Source organism: Terrapene carolina, unplaced genomic scaffold, assembly GCF_002925995.2.
Source record: "Terrapene carolina triunguis isolate 2854851 unplaced genomic scaffold, T_m_triunguis-2.0 Scaffold58, whole genome shotgun sequence".
NCBI classification, from domain to species: domain Eukaryota; kingdom Metazoa; phylum Chordata; order Testudines; family Emydidae; genus Terrapene; species Terrapene triunguis.
The window spans coordinates 43,176,622-43,197,348 of NW_020664409.1; the positions used below are offsets into that span (position 1 = coordinate 43,176,622).

Sequence of the window (20,727 nt, forward strand, 5' to 3'; positions counted from 1 at the left end):
AGTTTGTAACTCTAGTGGTCATAACTCTGAGGTTCTATTATACTAAAAGATAGTAAATAAAATAAGTAATACTGTTTCTAGAAAAGCTAAGGCTCACCTGTGTCAGGCACTTTACTTCTTGCAGCAAGTTCCCCATAAAATTTGTTAAAGATGTCTCCAACTTTCAATTCTTCCATCAGAAAGGAAGATCGTAAATTTTGAAGCAACTGGAAATATATACAAGATACCCGCAAATGAGGAAAAAACTATTTTATTTGTTTCCACTTGGACCCAGGTAAATAAGGCCCCTAAATCAGAAAGATACTTAGGTACACACCTAACTTTAAGCACAAGTAATCCCACTGGTTTAGCAGATTAAGTTAAAGGTGGTTGATACGTCTTCTGATCGTATAAGATGTAGGTAAAGACAAGCTACCATTTCTATACAATAAATATTGGTTTTGTTGTGTTTTCCTCATGCAAATCATGTGCTCATCCCATTGTATATGTCGTTCACACCTATTTTTCTACTTCCTATGTTCCTTGCACATATTTTGGCTGTAATTTTAGGTCAAAGGGGCACCATCAATTTAAAATGTAATCAGTTTAAAAAATGAGTTATAATTAGTTTTAGGATATGACACCTGTTAATGTCTGCAGTTTCATAAGCATGTTTACCTAGTTTTAAAATGTTTCTCTCTGTAAGGCCCACTCAAACCACAGAAGAATTAACTTCAAAAGGACTACTGCCATATGTAAAGTTAAGCACATGCATAAATGTTTGCAGGATCAGGGCAAAATGCACTATACAGGGAAAACAGTAAAAATTATCATATGCACTAAGGAAACTAAAATTATATATATATATATATATATATATATAAAAACAAGTTTGCGCCTCAAATATCTTTCAGTTGTATTATCTTAGTTGTTATCTGTAACAAATTAATATTTTCAAACAGAAGTGTGATTTTTAAGTTGACCGTGTTGCTTTAAAGAACAGCAATTGAATTGGGAATAAAGATGCACTCTGTGATCGCCCTCAAAATCCAAGATGTCTTCCAACACAAATTAAGGGATGGCACCTTTAATTAAGCAATTCAGTCAAAGGAGATTAGGACTAACTTGTGGGCAGAAAAATATTTTTTTAATACTCCTCCTACAGAACTTTTTGAGTTTGCTGCATTCAACAGCAGCCATGGCATAACTCAAAAGTCTCTAGGCTTAGAAATAATGAACTGTAAAGTATGTTTTACCTTAATGAGAAGCTCCAGAGCTGGGATTTTACATTTTGCAGCCTTTTCTTTTGTGTAAACGCTAATACAAGTTTGCTAGGTTGGGAAAAAATAGATCATAATGATCATTAACAGGATGGAAGATTTAAAAATATTTAAATAATTTAAAATATTTCTTTAAAATACCTTTCCCCAGTGATTTTAGGTATTTTACAACATTTAAAATGTACAAAACCCAAGAATAAAAATACACAGCTTCTCATACAAAGCCAATGCAGACTAGAATAAATATTCACCCAGAAAATAGCAATACCAACCCATCACATGACTACCCCATATCCCTCAACCAAACCCAAAAGAAAAGATTAGTTTTGCAGTGTGTCCTAAAAATTAGCAAATCCAAGTTTTGGTAAACCTAGACGGAAGCAAATTCTAGAGTAAAAGGATCCCATGTAGCAAATCATCTGTCACTAGTCACCTTTCCAGGAGGCTATTACCACGAGCTCAGAAAGTACAATGGCACAAACATCTGCAGTTGAATGGATACTACTGAGTAGTTTAGACTCTTCGGGTAGTTTACACTGCAATTAGACATCCACAGCTGCCCTGTGCCAGTTGACTTGGGCTTGCGGGGCTCAGGCTAAGGTGCTGTTTAATTGTGGTGTAGCCATTCTGGCTTGGGCTGCAGCCCAAGCCCTGGGACCCTTCCACCTCACAGCGTCCTAAAGTCTGGGCTATAGCCAGAGACTGAATATCTACACCGCTATTAAACAGCCCTTAGTCTGAGCCCCACAAGCCCAAGTCAGCTAGCATGGACCAGCCATGGGTTTTTAACTGCAGTGTAGACATACCCTAAGGGACACATTTTCAGAAATGATGAGCACCCACAGTACCCACTGACTTCAAAGTACTACAGGTACTCAACTCCTCTGAAAAAAACAGGCCTTAAAAAAGTCACTTCAAAGGTTACAAACTGGAGCAGAAGGATTCAAAATATTGTATTATTTTAAATCAAATATTTCACAGGTAGAACATTACAAAAAAAAAACCAAAAAACCCAAACCCAGCAACTACCATTTTTTGAGAGAGAGAAAAATATATTCTAACCATGCTGGCTCCAAGATACTTGAACAAATATGACCAAAGTATACTAACATTTTTAACGACACCAGTGCATTAATATGTAATCCAAAATTGCTCCTCTGTTTTAGCTCTATTAGAAACATTGGGCGGGGGGGATGAATTGCATAAAGGAAAGCCGTGAACCTGGTATTAGTCATATTTTAATACATCTTTCAAGTGTTCATGTTTAAATTAAAAACACTGCAGAACTGTTAAAAGTATTTGACAGAGATTTTTAAAAATAAGTTTTCCTTCACTTACCTTAATATCATGGGCATAAGGATGAACTTGCTGACCAATCTTTTCCAGAAAGGCACAGAGAAATTTTAAAGCTTCTTCCCTGCACTCTCGAAACTGAAAAAACGGAGTTCCTTTTTAGAAATGAAAGCCTGTATACTCTCACTTAGCAATGAAAAATATTGCAACAGTTCTTTTAAAAAAAGAATCATAACTAAGTTTTTCAACTCACTTCCTCCATGCTGAGAGATTTGCGGACAAACACAAGTAATCCATTATCTTTGGAAAACACCAGTGAAGTTTGCAATGCTGTAGGAAGAGCAAAAAGAAGCATCAAACTATTTGCTTTGTTATTTATACTCTATTTCCAAACAAGTGATTCCTAGAACCTGATTATTTAGATAATATTGGGCATTATTCAGAATGTCCTTGTACCAAAATGAAACTAATTATTTTCAGGGCTAAATAAGGACATGATTTTGCAGTCCTTACTCACAAAAATATTCCCACTGAAGCCAAAAAGGCCAGTCACATGAATTAGGGCTGCAGGATTAAACCCTAAATTCTGTTTGTAAAATGTTCACCTCACATATGCTCAAAGCTCAGGTTCAGTCCAACTCTGCTTGGCACAGAACCAGGGATGAGAAAAAGGTGGCTTTACACCACCTTTGTACCTCCCAATCCTGGGGCCAGAACCAGTACAGTAACATCAGGTCTGCAATGAACCCAAAGGGCAACCTGTCAATTATGTTTTAATCAATGAGTATGAGGAGTAGTCATCCTGGACTAAGACATTATCTATATTAACATTTGAAGCCATGTTAGATCCTATCCGGAGATATGTTTAAATAAACTTCTTGCCAAAAAGATGCTAACATGATTTCAAATACCAGAGTAGACAGAACCAAAAAGGTCGTGTCAACAAGTCTTGATTTTCATCTAGTAAAACTATGAGGAGTCTGGACAGGAACATAGTATTTTACATGCCAGATCAGACCGATGGTCTAGCAAAGTCCACTATCCCACTTCTAATGGTGGACAACACCCAATGCTTCAGAAAAACATTAAACCTCTTCCACAGTCAAGTGTTATTAATCCTAAAATTATTCTGCTCTTTTAAAAATCCAAATACAGAATTTAATCCCATAGTCCCTTGTGGCAGTGAACTCCACACAATAACTACATGCTGCATGAAATAGTATTTACTTTCATTTCTTCTAAATACACCTGCCACTAATAAATTTCTTGAAGAACTTCATGTAGTTCAAAAGTTTGTCTCTTGCACCAACAGAATTTGGTCCAATAAAAGCTATTACCTCACCCACTTTCTGTCTCTAATATTCTGGGATCAACATGACTACAACAATACTGCAAACAACTAATTAATTTCATTTCTAAACCTAACAGCTGTTATTTAAAAAAAAAAAACAGCAATTAGATAAATCAGACTGCTTAAAACTTCCTCTTAACAGTTCAGGAGATAACAAATATGATCCTCAGTTAAGAGTAGAGTGAACTGAGAAGCATGAATACACAGCAGAGGAAGTGAAGCTATAAGTTTCCAACACCTGCAGCGACACTGCCAGTTGTAGATGCGGCAGTTGGGGCACAATTTTAGGACCAGATTCTGCCTTCCTGACTCATGAGTAGTACTTTTCTCCATGGGTACTGTCAGTGAACCCAAACTGCCACATATGGTATTCCACAATGTAAGAGTGACAGGAGTTTGCCTTTTTAAATGAGTCTCAACACAAGTTATATGTAACAGATCTGATACTTTTGTGATCTATGCTCCTAATCCCTGTCTTAATGATAAGGCACTTTTCTGGTCCCTAGCACACTGATGCTGCCTGCCTTTTATTCCACTGCTCCAGACCAAAGTCATGCTGTAGGGAACGCAGCTGCAGACAGTGGCAGCATGCTCACAGTTGAATGGAAAATGTCAGGAACCACTGCCCTGATTCCCACTGCTTTACACCTGGTGTATTCATTTACACCTGTGCAAAGAAAGTACAAAGTGAAGGATGAAATGTTATGAACTCAGAATGGCAGCATTCTATACTCATTTTGCACCAATGTAAATGACTACACAAGGTGCAAAACAGTGAAGAATCAGGCTCCACTGGAGTGTCACCGCTGAACTTTAAACGCAGGAACATAGCACACAGGACTACAAGGGACCTCCGGGATCATCGAATCCAGTCATCTGCTTTTTGCAGGCAACCCCTTCATATAATCACATTCACAAACATAGCAAGCTCCATCTTAAACTAGTTAGCTTGTTTGCTCTCGCCGTTCTTATTGGTAGGCTATTCCAGAACCTTACTCCTCTAATGGTTAGAAACCGTCTTCTAACTTCCAGCCTAAACTTATTCATAGCCAGTGTATCCCCATTCGTTGTTTTTATGCAAACACTGTCCTTTAGCTTAGGTAGCTCTTCTCCCACCCCTGTGTTAACCTCTACCCACTGTTATTTGTGGAGAGCAAGCAAATTCCCACTTATGCTTTGTTTTGCTAGGCTTAGAGAGCTTGGCTTGTTTGTCTCCTCTCCTAAAACAGGCTCTCCATTTACCTAACCCAACTAGTAGCTCATCTCTGTACCTGTTCCAGTTTAAATTCATCTTCACTGAATGTGGGTGACCAGAATTGTACATGATATTCCAGATGAGGTCTTATAGTGCCTTGTTTGATGGTATTAATACTTCTCCAGCTCTGCTGGAAATGCCTCACCTGCTATATCTCAGGATCCCAATAGCCTTTTTCACAGCCATATTACATTAGTCATCCTGTGATCAACTTACACACCCAGCTCTCTCTCCTCCTTCTCTGTCATTTCCAACTGATGAGCCGCCAAGTTAGAGAAAAAATTCCAGTCCTCCAGGCTATCCCATTCTTCTTGTATAATATTCCAATCCTCCTCTGTATCGACAATGCCTCCTGACTTTGTGTCATCAGCAAATTTCATTTGTACACTACTACACCTCTACCCTGATATAACACGAATTCGGATAGAATGCGGTAAAGCAGTGCTCCAGAGGGGTGGGGCTGCGCACTCCAGCGGATCAAAGCAATTTTGATATAACGCGGTTTCACCTATAACACGGTACGATTTTTTGGCTCCCGAGGACAGCGTTATATTGGGGTAGAGGTGTACTTTTTGTGCCATGGTCATTAATGAAAATATTAAATAAAATCAGTCCCAAGACAGACCCTTGAGGAACACCACTAGTAATCTCCCTCCAGCCCATAGTTCTCCTTTCAACAGAACAAGCTGCTGTTTCTCCTTTAGCCACTCCTTATGCATTTTACAGTTCCTGTACTAATCACCATTTTCTCCAACTTCACTAATAATTCCCCATGTTGTATCATGTCCAATCCTTTACTGAAGCCTAGATAGATTAGGTCTACCGCATTTCCCTCGTCTGAAACAATCAGTTTTCAGTTTAAAGTTGATATTCCAAGCAGATGAATGGTGTTCATCCCTTTGAGTCAGTTTCAAGCTGTCTGCATACTTAGGCAGACATCACTTCTTGGATTACACTTGGCTCACTTCTGGAAGGTTTCCTCTATAGCAGGGGTGGGCAAACTAGGGCCTGCGGGCCGGATTCAGCTGCAAAAGCTCCTGGGCTAGAGTTAGGGTTCAGTAGGCTAGAGCTCCCAGGGTTAAGGTTCATTGTGTTACAGCTTCCTGGCCTAAGGTGAGGGTTCAATAGAGTAGAGCACCCCCTGAGAGGGTTAGGGTTCAACAGGCTAGGGCTAGAGGGGCTGGGGTTAGTGTTCAGTAGAGCACAGCTCCCTGGGCTAGGCTCAGGGATCAAAGACTAGAAATACCTAAGACATTGTTAGGTTTCAATAGGGAAGGGCTCTTTAGGCTAAGGTAAGGATTCAATAGAGTAGGGATAGGAGTGGAGCTGCAGGGTAGGGTTCAGCTTCAATAGGCTAGGGACCCACAGGGCAGAGACAGGGTTTAATAGGCTAGGGATCCCTAGTGTAGAGATACATCTCAAGCTGCAGGGGCTTCCCAGGCTAGGGTTAGGGTCTAATAGGGATGGGCTCTGTAGGGTAGTAAATGACTGGGGCTGCTAACACTCGATGGTCCAGAGTTAGGGTTCAAGTAGGGTAGGACTCCTTGGGTTAGGGTTAACTAGGTTAGGGCTCCATGAGCTAGGGTTAAAGATAAAAATGGAATGTCTCCTGGGGCAACAGTTAAATAAGCTAGGGCTTCCCTGAACAGAGTTACATTTCAAAAGAGTATAGCTACCACGTCTACAGTTAGGCTAGGGCTCACCAGGGTAGGCAGGACTTAAATTCTCACAGAGTATCTCCCGACACCCCGGGGCTTCTGCCACACGTGAGGCACCAGGGCTCAGGGCTTCTGCCCCATGGGTTTGAAAATACTTACCGGAGCTCTGCTCTGAACAGCTCTGGCTGAATTTAAGCCCTAAGGATAGGGTTAGGGCTGGGGCTTCAAGGGCTCCCCATGCAAGGGTTAGTGTTCAATAGGGTTGGGTATCCCAGTTTAGGGTTCAACTAGGTTGGGCTTCCTGGGCTTAAGAGGGTAGGCTTAAGGTTCAAGAGGATAGGGCAATCTGGGCTAGAGTTGGTCCGTGTTCAGTTTGCAAAGACTGGCGAGCTCAAGAGGAACCATCCAGCAAGCATGCGTGCAGTATGCGCCACAGTACCAAATGCACAGTGGACTGCAATGGATGCCCCCGGCATGGTCAGCCTTGGCACAGCAAACCGCACCACACGTGAACCTGCTCAGCTGGCTCCAAAGAGGGCACGGTAACCCAAAACCCTCACCAACTGGCCTGGTGATGGGAGAGTTCCTGGTACCCGAAGCGCAGCAGCTCGCTCCCATTCTGTGTCCCTCACATCAGTGAGCTGATGCTGGCAGAGCAGCTGGATGCAGAGTGTGCAGCACCGTGCAGTCAGGACCAAAAAGCTTGTCTCTCTCCCCTACAAAAAGTATCACCCCCTCACCCACCTAGTCTCTCCAGGTTTAACACAGGAAGCTCCCCCAGGCAAGGCTCCCCTTGGGCTACTGAGAGCGAAGGGGCAGGTTTGGGGCCGCTGGCGCTCTGGAGAGCATTTCGCAGGGTTCCCTGTCCCCATGCACAGGCCGCCGGGACCCACTTCTCCGGTCCACATGGGCAGCCCAAAACCCCTCTGCAGGGTCCTGCTGCGTTAGGACGGACACAGGCCACGCCAGCCACGGGCACAGTGACCAAGGACCGAGTGGGGCTCACTGCCATGACCCCCCCCTTCCCCAAGGGGGTCAGCCGGGGGGGGTCCCCTGATCCCGCCGGCCGGGCGCCTAACAGCCCTTCCCAGGCATGGGCTGAGCGCGCTCCGCCCCAACATGCCCAGGGCCCCTCGTTACCGCCGCCCAGGTCACACGCACCGCGGGCGCCGTCCCCGGTGCTGGTCACGCACGTCTCCCCCACGCTGCGGATGAGGTGGTAGCCGTGCAGGGCGGCAGTGCCGGGGTCCGGGTCCTGCAGCGCGCAGGAGAGCTGGTGCAGGGAGCCCTGAATGCCGCCGCCGCCGCCCACGGGCAGAGCCGCAGCCATACCGCCCGCGGCGCCGGGCACAACGGACAAGACAAGACCTTCTCCAGATCGGAGTTTCGTTGCGGGGAACCAATCGCACAGACGCATGCGCCTGGGTGAGTGCACTTGCCCTGGCAGAGCCAAGTAACCCGGCCCCGCACGGGAGGGAGCCTGATTGGTTCGGTCTGAGAAAGGAAGAGAAAAGGAGAGGTTGGACTAAACCATTGCGGCTGCGGGGGTGTCTGTCGCCCTGCCTCCGGTCCGAGACACAGGAACGCTTCCGCAGATATAAAACTCCGTTTCGTGTAAATCCGATAGCTATTAGTACAAGCTCCCCCCGCGATGGCAATGGACCGTCCTAGTCTCCCAACCAGCATCGAGCTGTTTTCAATGGCTGGGCCGCGAAACCGGGTCAAGTATGGGCGAGACCATGTCTCACCAGGGGGAACCCTGCCTATGAATCTGTTGTAGGCTCTCCGTGGGTGAATTCCCTGTGTTGTGGGAGAATCGGGCTCCTGTCACACTTCGCTCTGTCCCTGCAGAGAGGCTCACAGAGCCCCTAGGGCGCGATCGTCTGTACCCGGAACCCAGATGGGTGGTTCCGTCCCCCTGTCTGGGCCGAGTTGGGCTCTGCCGTACGGCTATTGGTAGGAAAACCCGGGAGAGCCCGCCCACGTGACCCGTTTGGCGCGCAATTTTCTCGGGGTTCCCGGGCTGGCCGAAGGTGCTTGCAGAAGAAAAGTGGGGTAAGAGCGCGAGACGCTGCCGCCCCCCCCCAATATCTGCGCGCGAAGGGGCTCGAGTGGCGGGTGCGTCCCTCTGGGGCGGGCTCGCGGCGCTGAAGGGGGCGGTGCGGCGACTCCGTGTCGTGCCGTTAATTCCCAGTAACTTGTTGGTCTCGGGGCCCGGCTCGGAGCAGGGCTGTCTGCTCCCGGTGCGGGGCGCGGGGCCGGCGGGCTCGTGGGAGAGGGGGCTCGGTGCGGGTTTTGGGCCGGGAGGGGGTCGCTCTGCTCCGCCTCAGTTTCTCTCTCCACCCGCGCAGGGAGCAGCAGCAGCCGGTGAAGCAGCGTCATGTCCTCGCCGGCTTCCACACCGAGCCGCCGCGGCAGCAAGCGCGGGCGGAGCAGCAACCCCCCGACTCGTAAGTGCAGCTTTTCCCTGCCGGGTGTGGGTGCAGGTGCGTCGGGATGGGACGGGGGGGCGCTGACTGCGGCCGCAGCTCTGAAACTCCACTAGGAGATGAGTGTCCGGCCTGGAAGGTATGGACAGGCCAAGCAATGCCTTGGGTGGGGGACGTGGGTAACCCCTCGCTCTCTGTTTGGTCCTTAGTAAAGGTATATTCACAGTGCGGAGACTATACAGTGGTATGAGCAGTGTGTATTTTGAGAGAGTTAGGGGTTTTCTGGGGTTGTAGGACCTCCACCTCCCCAAGTGACAGTAGCTGCCCACCTAGCAGCATCTACACCCAGGGTTGGGTCTTCCTAGCTACACTTAGGAGTGTGGCTTTTTCACATCCCTGACTGGAGTAACTAGGTCCACTTACGTTTTAAGTGTAGTCTAGGCCTAAGCTGATGCCCAAGAACAGATGGAGTCTAGCTCACTCTCACTTATGTTTGCTCTGCAGGGCTAATGCCTTAAAAAGAACAGTAAACGTAGCTTTTTGTCATTAAAGCAGGAATTTAATAATCTGAACGTGCAGGAAGAAATTATTGATTTAGACTCTTTTCAGAGGAGCATGACAACTTAAGCAAACTAACTTTATTAGTCTCTGGGCTAAACTTGTTTTTTCTGTAAGGCCTTGTGTGCACTGCAAAGGCTTTTCCATCACCACTATAAGGGAAGAAGAGTGCTTCTATCAGCGTAGGTAATGTCAGTAGTAAGCTCAGCTCACTGTGAGGCAGTCTTTCCCATTTCAGTGACACTCTTCTGTTAACAAAGCTGTTGCTACAACAGTGGGTTTTTGCTGGCATGGCTGTGTCAGCTAGGTCTGTTTTTTCACATCCATCACTGGCATAGCTATGTTGACAAAACTTTGTTGTATGGACTTGGCCTTGGTCTTCAACAATGCATTAGTGCAACAGGGTGCTTTTTAAAAATGAAACAGAGGCAAGTTTACAAGTGTTACAAATATGATGCATGAAACTTATCACCGCACTTGAAAAGCTTTGATTGGTATGTAGGTTGCTTCCTCCTCTGTGCCTCAGTTTCCCCAGCTGGAAAATAGGGATAATGATATTGCTCTCAAAGCACTTTACAAAGAAGTCTACTGATGAAAAGCGCTATATGAGCTAGGTTTTCATAGCACTAGTAGTAGCAGCTCTGATTTCTTAGGCATTTAGGAAGATAATTGCAGTATTAATTATTTTAAATTGTCTTAAGCTATTTTCCACTTTTGGAAACTCACAAATATTCTTCATTTTCATTTCAGCAAAATATTGCACTTTGCTTTTTAATTTTATATCAGCCAGGTTTTTTGCTATTCTATCATATGATCTATTTTGTGTTTTGGTCTTTTAACATTAATCTGTGTAGAACATTGCAGCTAACATCTGAAATTGCTACTTTCATCTTCTTGCAGCACGCACTGAAGATGCTCCGTCTCCTCCTTCACAAAAACGTCGAACAGATGACTCCACATCTACAGGAGATCTACAGCCAATGCCAACTTCTCCAGCAGTTGACATGCAAAGCCCAAATACTCAAGATGTTCTGTTTTCCAGCCCACCACAGTTTCGGGAATCAGGTATGCTTGTCAGTAGTAGGAGCAAAATGCTGATATCTGTGTACTGTTGGCTATTAAATGGCCTATATGGAAAGATTTAATGTAGGCTTTTACATAGCTGTGAATTTAAAAACAAAAAAGGGCCTTTTTGAATGAACAGGATTGTTTTCAATTACAGGTTAGTTGGTAGCTTGCTTTTAATTTAATTGATTTTAGCACATAAAACATACACCCAGTAGGCCTTAGTGTGAGCTTGTTGTTAAGCTCGACAGTGTTTTAAAATATTGTTGGTGTTTAAAATAAACTATTTTAGGAAACTGTGTTCCTTCTTGCTTGGAGAAATATAAATTTTAATCCATACAGTACATTCTATGGCTAGTACAGCCTTGTAAAATACAGCTATAAAATTAACAAGACTTACAAACTTTGCTAGCCTGCCATCACAGTGACTGATGACAAACACTAACTTGTTTACTTCATTAGGGCAAAGTGTATTCATTAATATTTTGAAGTATAATTAAACATTTTCTTTGTAGCAATTCCACTTGATTTTGATATTAGTTCACCTCTGACCTATGGCACTCCCAGCTCTAGAGTGGAGGGTACTCCAAGGAGTGGTGTGCGAGGAACTCCAGTTAGGCAGAGGCCAGATCTTGGATCTGCCCGCAAAGCCAGACAGGTGGACTTGCATTCTGATGGGGTAGGTAGATGTTTCAGATTTTGCTGGTAATTTTTTTTCTAAAATGTATTTATATTATCCATACTGATGGCTTTTCCCTTCCCACAGCCAGCAGAGGATGCATTGGCAAGTGAACAATCTCTTGGACAAAAGCTTGTGATCTGGGGAACAGATGTTAACGTAGCTTCATGCAAAGAAAAGTTCCAGGTAGGTGAACAAGTGTGGATACCTCTATTTCTTTCACAAAAAGCTTATTTGTATCTTCTCTATGTGCAGTATTTGATTCTAGCGAATATCAGAATTGAGTTATGTTTAGGATCAATCCCAGGGTGTTTGAAGAACACTGATGTTTTCATACCGTGTTCTTAAGAGGAGGAAAAGTAAAATTGTTGTCTGGAGTTTCTTTCCTCTAATTCCACCATAGAGTTCATCAATCTGGATTCCATCCCTTGGGCTCCAATGAAACTGCTCTTCTCAGAGTCTCTAATGACCATTTACTAGCTAAGGCTCAGAACCAGTACACTCTCCTCATTTTCCTTGACCTGTCAGCTGCCTTCAGCACAGTCAGCCATGCTCTTCTTGAAGTCTCATCCTCCTTTGGATTCCATGGCTTCTGTCCTTTGCCTGTTCTCCTTCTACCTCTTTAATCACTTCCTCAGCATGTCCTTTAAAGGATCCTCCTCATCCGCCCTTCAACGTTCTGTGAAAGTTCCAAATGGTTCTGTCCTGAGTTCCTTTCTCTTCTCCCTCTCCATTTTATCTCTGGGTAATCTCATCTGCAAACACAAATTCAGCTATCCCCTCTGTGTAGAAAACTCAGCTGTACCTCTCTACTTCAGACCTGCCTTTGTGTTGAAACTAAAATTGCAGCCCGTGTCTCTGACATCTTCTCGTAGATGTCTAGCCGTGAGTTCAAACTCAACATATCTAAAACAAAGCTCTTAATCTTCCCCTCAAATTCTCCCAGCTACCCTGTTTCTTGATCATGTAGAAAACATAACCTGCATAACCTCTCTAAGATACAGCCTTCTTCGTCTGTCCATCTAAGGGCAGGTCTACACTAGGATGACCAGATATCCCGATTTTATAGGGACAGTCCCGATTTTTGGGTCTTTTTCTTATATAGGTTCCTATTACCCCCACCCCCATCCCGATTTTTCACGTTTGCTGTCTGGTCACCCTAGTCTACACTTAAAATGCTGTATGGGTGCTCCTGTACCGATGGGAGAGCTTCTCCTGTCAGCATGGTTAATCCACCTCCCTGAGAGGCAGTAGCTATGTTGGTGGGAGAAGCTCTTCTGTCAACATAGAGTTGTCTACACAGGGGATTAGACTGGTATAACTGCATTGCTCTGGCGTGAATTTTTCAGACCCCTGAGAAATGCAGTTATAGACCTGTAGTGTAGACCTGGCGTAAAACTCTCCTCGTGTCTTGATTACTGCAACACCCTTTTTTCTGGCCTTAACAAATGAAACCTTACCCTGCTCAGGCCAGTTCAGAATGTTGCCACAAATATTTTCTTAGTATGTTGTTTTGAGGAGATCATCCCTCTCTTTCCGTCTCGTCACTGGCTCCCCCTTCTCAGCTGCATTGAGCATAAGCTACTTGGTCTTCACTTTCAAGGTCTGTCATGGCCCATCCCCACCTTACCCATCAACTCTCATTAACTATTGAGAAGTCTACTTTCTTTTCTAGTTGGACCACTTCTATCGCCCATTTGCTAAATTTTCAAATAAGCACCTTTGTGTGTTTTCCCATGCTGCCCCTTGCACTTAGGAGGAGTCCCCTGTAAATATCTATAAAGCTACCTTATTCTCCTCCTCTAAAGCTCTTCTTAAGGCTCTCCTTTTCTGTGATGCCTATAAAAACCTTTTCAACGGCTAGGCTGCTGGTGTGCTGAGACCACTGCCTGTCATATTGATAAATACGGTTTCCTTCTTTCTTTTTATGTCCCTGTCTGTATCCATCTGTTGTCTCTTGTCTTATACTTGGATGGTAAGCTTTTTGGGAAAGGACTTTTAATTCTGTTTATACAGAGCTTACTATGTTGGGATTTTGGTCCAGGAGTAAGGTTTGTAGGCATTAGGGTGTAATAGAGGTTAAAATCCTCAGTAAAATTTCATATACTTTTTTAGTAGTAATATGTTTAGCGTGTTATTCTGTTCCCAAAAGTGTTCTTTTAACTTGTATTTATAAAATTATAAAAAATTAGTTAAGGCTTTTTCAAAGTAATTGGTATGCTTTACTGTGTGAAATTCAAGAGATATTGTTAGAATTAAGAAACTTGTAGTGTACGTGAGAGAAATATCCTGTAGGGGGCTGCATTAGGGGTATCCCTACCCTTTGGGAGTTTTTCAATACCTGCAGTAGAGAGAGTATATTTGAAGGTAAATTGAGCCAGGAAAACGTCATCTAGCGTAGGAATGGTGTAGCAGTGAAATCACAGCTCTGTCCCTTTGGGCACTCTTAAATATAACTTTTTTATTTTATTCTCAATATTCAGAGATTTCTTCAGCGTTTTATTGATCCATTGGCTAAAGAGGAAGAGAACGTTGGCTTGGATCTTAATGAACCACTCTATATGCAGCGACTTGAGGAGGTACTACAGTAATACAGCTAAAACTAACTTGTTTTTCAGACTTAAATGCTGGTGATTTAATGTGGTGTTTTTAAACATCTTGCAGATCAATATGGTTGGGGAACCATTTCTGAATGTAAACTGTGACCATCTAAGATCATTTGACACAAATCTATACAGGCAGCTGATCTGCTATCCACAGGTAACATCAGGCCTTTTTTAAAGGCTTTTTTCTAGTTGAGTTCTATTTTTTTAAACTGCATTACTTAAACATAAATTAGTATGTAACTGTTTAAGATTATCGCTCAATGAGGGAGCAGTATTTATAGCTACATACCCCAGTGCTTAAGCACTTCCGTAAATATCTAGAAAGATAATATAACATTTGTCTATACAGACTTCTGCATAAAATATATTTTATTGCATAAAGGTCTTAAAATATTTATCAGACACTTCATAGCCACAGACAGATACAAGAGAGCTCAGGGAGAGAGTTGCTGCTCTCCAAAGGCAAATTACTGTGAGAAGCTCAGAAAACCTCCCCATTCCACTCACCAAATTTGTTCATAAGGGGGATTGTGCTGGAATTCCTGCCAGTTTGTAGTCCATGGATCCTGCTCAGTGCTCCAGTTTATTTCTCTCTGCCATGTAGGTGTGTGGAGGAAGCAGGCAGCTTCAAAAGACAATAAGGTTCAAGGCTGAATCCCAGAATGACAAAGTAATGGTCACTGGATCTTTATCAGTTTTTTTGTGCCTGTCTTAAATCTGTTATATACCTAGCTACAGCTGCAACCATGGGACTGCCTTTGAAATTCTTTTCCTTGCCTTTCTTTTGAGTTCCTCCTCTCCCAGCGAATAGCTCCAGAGTCTGATTCTGCTGCTGCTCACAGCTTTCCTATGTAGCAATAGAATGAAACTGTGGCTTAGTTTTACTGCTGCTCACAGGATTCTGAAGAGAAGTTTGCTGCCAGTTTTCACTCTGTTGTAGCTTGAGAAAGTTACTACTCTGAGCAGCAGAACAATGAAGCTTCCTGCACATTCTGACATTTGACCATATCCTTGTCTTTGCAACCATAAGAGCTAGCAACCTACTTCTTTAGAGGAAAGCTTAGATTCTAATCTTTGTTAAATAAGGAGCCTTACTCTCCAAAGACTAGTGGGGTTTTTTAGCCTAGTGTGTGCATTGTGTATTAATGCTAAATATTAAGGAAGATGACTAAAAGTCACGGCTGTATTTAGTGAAATTGTCACATGGTAATGCAATACATATGGTTCATAATAATAATTGTATATTTGGCATACTCTTCATGGGCCCCTTTTTTGCTGTCCTTTTCTGCATATATGTTACACATTTCATTTTGCATTTGTAACGTGACTCCTTGTTGACTTTTAAAGTAATGTAGGATATCATCAAAGATTCTATCTAAACCCACAAAGGTAGGGCAATTGCACTACAGCTAAGAGTTCCAAGACCAAATAAAGTGTGCACTGCTCCTGTAGTACAAAGGGGACAAAAAGCTGGTTTAAACAACCAACTGGCAATTCCTCCTCTGTAAGGGAATGCCACAGAATTGTGATCATTTCTGTCTCCTAGCACCAAATGGGGTCACAAAGTTGAATATTTTGGGGGTAAAAAGTGTTAACTACTTAATGACAGGCTTTCTTACACATGCATCTGTTCCTTTTAAACAGGAAGTTATCCCAACATTTGACATGGCTGCTAATGAGATCTTTTTTGATCGTTACCCTGACTCAATATTAGAACACCAGATTCAAGTCAGACCATATAATGCATTGAAGACCAGGAATATGAGGAGTCTGAACCCTGAAGGCAAGATGTTTTGATTGCAGTGTGAAAAAAGAAACTCAAGGATGTATGAAATTTGTTCAACAGTTAGGAAAATACAGATTAAAAATGTTAAAAGATCAGACTTGGGGTCCATCTAGATGAGTATTTTCAGACTTTCATAGTTACTACATGTGTTGCAGAGGAAAGTGCGAAAAACACTATAATGGACAACTGTTGAATAACCTGCCCACAAAGGAGGTTTTTTCCTAACCTCTGTTGGTAAATGACTGATTTATATTTGGAAACATAAGGGTTTATATCCCTTGTGTCAAAATTCTGATGTAACTGTGGCTTATTTTTATTCATATATATTTTATTTTCTTTGTGTCTCAGAGAGAAGATTCTCTACTTCATGTGTGGGGACTGTAAATGCCCATTTAGTTGTAAAAATAAAGTCTAGGGTGGACTTTTGAGACAGGCAAATGAAAAATGAAAAGCATGACCCAATCACATGTATCCCTTTCTATGTTGTAGACATTGACCAACTTATCACCATCAGTGGTATGGTGATCAGAAGCTCCCAGTTGATTCCTGAGATGCAAGAAGCATTCTTCAAGTGCCAGGTTTGTGCCTTCACCACAAGAGTAGAAATTGACCGTGGCAGGATTGCTGAACCATCAACATGCAAGAACTGTAATACAACACACAGCATGGCACTGATTCACAATCGCTCCATGTTTTCAGACAAACAGATGGTATGTTGCTTTGTTTTGGTGTTGTTAAATGGGAAAGTTTTGCTTGCTTAATAGTTGCTTTTTTCTTTTAAAAAATAACGTAACCATATTAAAATATGTCTGTTTCTTAGGGCTTACTATATTGAACTTCAAAACGATTCACAGCTCTTTAAGTAAGCATATGAAGCAATCTAGGATTGCAATGATGCTTAATATTTAGACGGGGGAAAAAGAAATTGAAGGATTATCCATCCTCCATTTGGAAGGGGAGTTAAGTGGGGTTTTTTGTGTCAAAAGTTAGTCAAGCCAATTAGTGTTCACTTATGGAATAAATGTTACCACACGGAGACTGTTCTAATGTCATATGACATATGTGGGATAGGTTAGCCCTGTCTGTAAATCTTGCTTGTTATACTTCTGCCAATGTGAGATAGTAATCACTAGATGGCATTGTCTCATTTCTACAACTAAATTGCATAATTCTGATTGGGTATTCTAATTGGGGAATTCTAATTCAGTAGTGGTATTCCACCATGTTGTGAAATCTTTGAAAGTTTTGTGTTTTGGTGTACTCTAATATGTAACAGTATCCATTTGAAGATGCCCAACTTCTTTAGTTGTAAGATCCTTTCTTACAAATGAGTTACTATTTCTAAATAATAGAAACTAACTTTTAATATGTGTTTTGTCAGATCAAACTGCAGGAGTCTCCTGAAGATATGCCGGCTGGCCAGACGCCTCATACTGTGGTGCTGTTTGCTCACAATGACCTTGTGGATAAGGTTCAGCCAGGCGACAGAGTTAACGTTACAGGTAAAATGCAGTTTATTAACTTATCTGGCTAATGTATGTGCCCTTCTTTTCATTAGACCAAGTGGTCCAGCCTGGAATAGTGTCTGTTGAATATTAATTGGGTACATCATAATTGGTGACTGAAAACTGAAGTGTGAAGTGGAAATACCGACTGATTTATATAGTGATATCTTAGTTTTGGTGTAAAATACCTTTAGAGTTCTGCATATTTCCCCCTTTCTTAGATCAGCATTAGTGTAACTACAGCTGCCAGTAGGTACTATCTGTGTAGATAGAAGGGTATATGTATTTTTGCCATATGTTTGTATTATCCAATTTCTAAAAATTTAATGATTACAGCTCTTAACCTATACTTCAAAGGGAAAGAAGCATTTTTATCATCAAACAGCTTTTGAAAAGCTTACAGGTACTTTCAAGTTTTGATTTCTTGAACAGATGAAGAAGCATGTTGAAATTATTTCAATTAACATAATTTAAATTGGGTTGAGGCTTTTTGAAACTAATTTAAAAATTGTGCTTTTGAAATGTTAGGTTAGAATTTATAATGAATTAACTATAAGTGCTTTCTTTAATGTCACTAGTCTAATTTAAATTTTACAAAACTGCTATAGACCAAACACTGAAAATTATGATCTTGATACTGCAGTCCCCTAACCAGCAGTACCATGGACTTAAATAGTACTACTCAAGTTGAAAGTTACATGTGCTTGTTTGCAATATAAACTTTTCTCTTATTAGCATAAAATCATTGCTGCTTCAAAACAAGATTGCTTCAGTTTTAATACTGAAAAGTTATTTAGACTTTCAGTGCACTAACAAAATTGTCAACTTCTTATATGTGCAGGCCAACCTTTTTTTTTTATTTTTAATTTTATTTTAATTTTTTTTGTTACAAGAGCTGGCTAAAGTTAGGGCCTGATCCTACAAACACTTAACCATGTGTTTACCGTTACTACCATGTCCCATGATTTCAGATGGGATACTCATGGTAGTAAAGTTATGGCCTTAAGTGTTTGCAGGATCATGACCTAAAGTGCATTAGAAAATCCTACCGTTAGAGCCTAACTTTAGCCAGCTCTTGTAACAAAAAAAATTAAAATAAAATTAAGTTAATAACCCATTTTGTTCAAACAAATATTGCTGTGTTTAATTTCGGCTTTTTGCAGTCTTTCAGAATCTCGTTATTTACTGTGCTACTGCTGGTTAGGGGACTGCAGTATCAAGATCATAATTTTCAGTGTTTGGTCTATAGCAGTTTTGTAAAATTTAAATTAGTCTACTGACATTAAAGAAAGCACTTGATATCAGGAGGATCACAGCCTGGTCAAATCATTTAAACTTTCGGAAAGCTTTCTAGAGAATTGCTACTCCGTGATGTGGCTAATTCTGTAGAAGCAATCTGAAAATTGAAGTGAAAAGTAAAAATGCAGATAAGTCCCTTAAACCTCCAGCGTTTGGACTGAGCTTATTTTTGAATTCACATCTGCATTGTAATTCTGTTGGGTTTGGGGGTGTTTTGTTTTGTTTTGTTTTTTTAGGTATCTACAGAGCAGTTCCTATTCGAGTTAATCCAAGAGTGAGCAATGTAAAATCAGTCTATAAAACCCACATTGATGTCATTCATTACCGTAAAACCGATTCAAAACGTTTGCATGGTGTTGATGAAGAAACAGAACAGAAAATCTTTGCAGAGGAACGTGTGGAAATGCTGAAAGACCTCTCCAGAAAACCAGACATTTATGAAAGACTTTCTTTGGCTCTGGCTCCAAGCATTTATGAACACGAAGATATCAAAAAGGTAAACAACATTTTACAAGTCTACCAGAACACCTGACTAGATAATATAAATGTACATCTACATTTAAAATATACACTTTCTTTGGAATTGATACTCTATATGGAGTCTTTCAAATACAGAAAAATAACAGGCCTTTGTGTATTTGAAATTGGATTTGGTACATCCCTAATAAACTTTGAGTTTTATTTACAGTAAGTTTCAGTTATCAGGGGGCCTCGGGAATCAGAAATCTTTAGATAATGGGACAGGGGTTTCAGGTAATAGTGAAGGAAGCCTGTAGCTTCACTTTCCTCTTCTATTGGCTGGCTTCAAGGAAACTGGCCAGCCAATAATTCTGCTTTCTTCTTTGGCCATCTCTCTGCTCTGCAACAGGATCCAGATAACTGAGAATGCAATCACAACTAACAAACATTGGGAAACATTGTAGACTGTCGGTTGAGTGGGGCTCTAAACCTTTAATTATTATAGTGGGGCAGTAACACCACTATAGTTCAGGTTGAGACTAGCTTACTGTTTGTTTTGTATGTGCGTTCATGCCCTAGGATAGCCAAAGAAATGCTTGTGTAGGTAGCCTTTTATCGGCTTCCCCAAATAAGTCCATCTATTTTTCAGTAGTACTTGTATTGTTGTAGATAATTGTGCCCATTCAAGGATTTCTTCATTTTATTTTGAATATTTCTACACAGACATCTGCATGGAAAGCTATTCAGTTTGCTTTGGATGGACTTAAGTTTCCAGTTCTCCGCTCTAAGCATCCTCCTCTCTTGGACATTACTTCTAAAATTAAATTTGGTGTTTCTGCTATTGACTATAACACATTTGGCATTGATCTCAGCTAGGGTCTGGCACTCACTGCCCCATTGGGGAAACACAATATTTTAAATTATTCCGTGTAAAAATTGGATCTATAATGTGGCTTGAGCCCATGCTGACACACAAATGACTTGTCTCTGGCTTATGTGCAGCGGGAATGGAGCTGTTACAAGCCAGGGTGTTCTGCAGCTGTCCTGATGTCAGAGTAACTGGATGGCTCAGGTGACATGCTGTGGCCACTGAACCTGAGCAGCGCCCATGTACTATGCATTCAATTCCTGCCCTCAGTAGCCTTTCTGAGAACATGTGTTGTGCACTTTATTCTCTTCTTGCATTCTGCAGGAGCTCCTTTTTGGAAGGTTTGCTCTCGGGGCAAAGCTTCTGGTTTGAGCCACCATCTCAAAGTGCTCTAAAATGCATATGCGTAGTCCAGTTGTGCTGAAAATTAATGTGCCGTCAGGACCAGAGCCACAGTTAGTAGTGCAAGTTTGGAGTCATTTGGTCCAGGGGTTCCTTAGATACAGCCCTCCAGTAAGGAGTTGATTTTTAATTTTTCAATTGCTCTAAAGCCCACATGCATGGAAATTGATATGCTATAAGAGGGACTGAGGGTAGAGTTTGTAGTGGAAATTTAGGGACATTTGGTCAAAAGCTTTGAGAGATACAGGCCCGTCT

The 20,727-nt window shown here is 42.0% G+C and overlaps 2 protein-coding genes across 2 annotated transcripts in view; one reads left to right on the forward strand and one right to left on the reverse strand.

Annotated features, from left to right (window-relative positions):
- The window catches only part of PRKDC (protein kinase, DNA-activated, catalytic subunit), a 144,685-nt gene extending 136,539 nt beyond the window's left edge, over nucleotides 1-8,146 (reverse strand). The window contains exons 1-5 of the mRNA XM_026659498.2: nucleotides 7,978-8,146; nucleotides 2,806-2,882; nucleotides 2,598-2,690; nucleotides 1,236-1,310; nucleotides 98-206 (exon numbers count right to left, since the gene is read on the reverse strand). Coding sequence (XP_026515283.1) covers nucleotides 98-206; nucleotides 1,236-1,310; nucleotides 2,598-2,690; nucleotides 2,806-2,882; nucleotides 7,978-8,146 — 523 coding nt within the window. The remainder of the gene's footprint in view (nucleotides 1-97; nucleotides 207-1,235; nucleotides 1,311-2,597; nucleotides 2,691-2,805; nucleotides 2,883-7,977) is intronic.
- Nucleotides 8,147-8,765: 619 nt separating this feature from the next.
- On the forward strand, nucleotides 8,766-20,078 carry MCM4 (minichromosome maintenance complex component 4). The gene is made up of 12 exons (XM_029914291.1): nucleotides 8,766-8,871; nucleotides 9,168-9,266; nucleotides 10,704-10,868; nucleotides 11,384-11,547; nucleotides 11,635-11,733; nucleotides 14,031-14,126; nucleotides 14,212-14,307; nucleotides 15,798-15,936; nucleotides 16,429-16,649; nucleotides 17,321-17,441; nucleotides 18,980-19,239; nucleotides 19,872-20,078. Exons 2-12 carry the CDS (start codon nucleotides 9,197-9,199, stop codon nucleotides 20,076-20,078), a joined length of 1,638 nt encoding a protein of 545 aa, XP_029770151.1. The 5' UTR covers nucleotides 8,766-8,871; nucleotides 9,168-9,196.
- Nucleotides 20,079-20,727: the final 649 nt, after the last annotated feature.

Excerpts from the sequence above, each read along its gene's own strand:
- MCM4 (XM_029914291.1), top strand. The coding sequence starts at position 9,197 with ATGTCCTCGCCGGCTTCCACACCGAGCCGCCGCGGCAGCAAGCGCGGG. Across the intron at positions 9,267-10,703 it reads GAGCAGCAACCCCCCGACTC|CACGCACTGAAGATGCTCCG; the intron begins GTAAGTGCAGCT and ends ATCTTCTTGCAG. Across the intron at positions 10,869-11,383 it reads ACCACAGTTTCGGGAATCAG|CAATTCCACTTGATTTTGAT; the intron begins GTATGCTTGTCA and ends TTTTCTTTGTAG.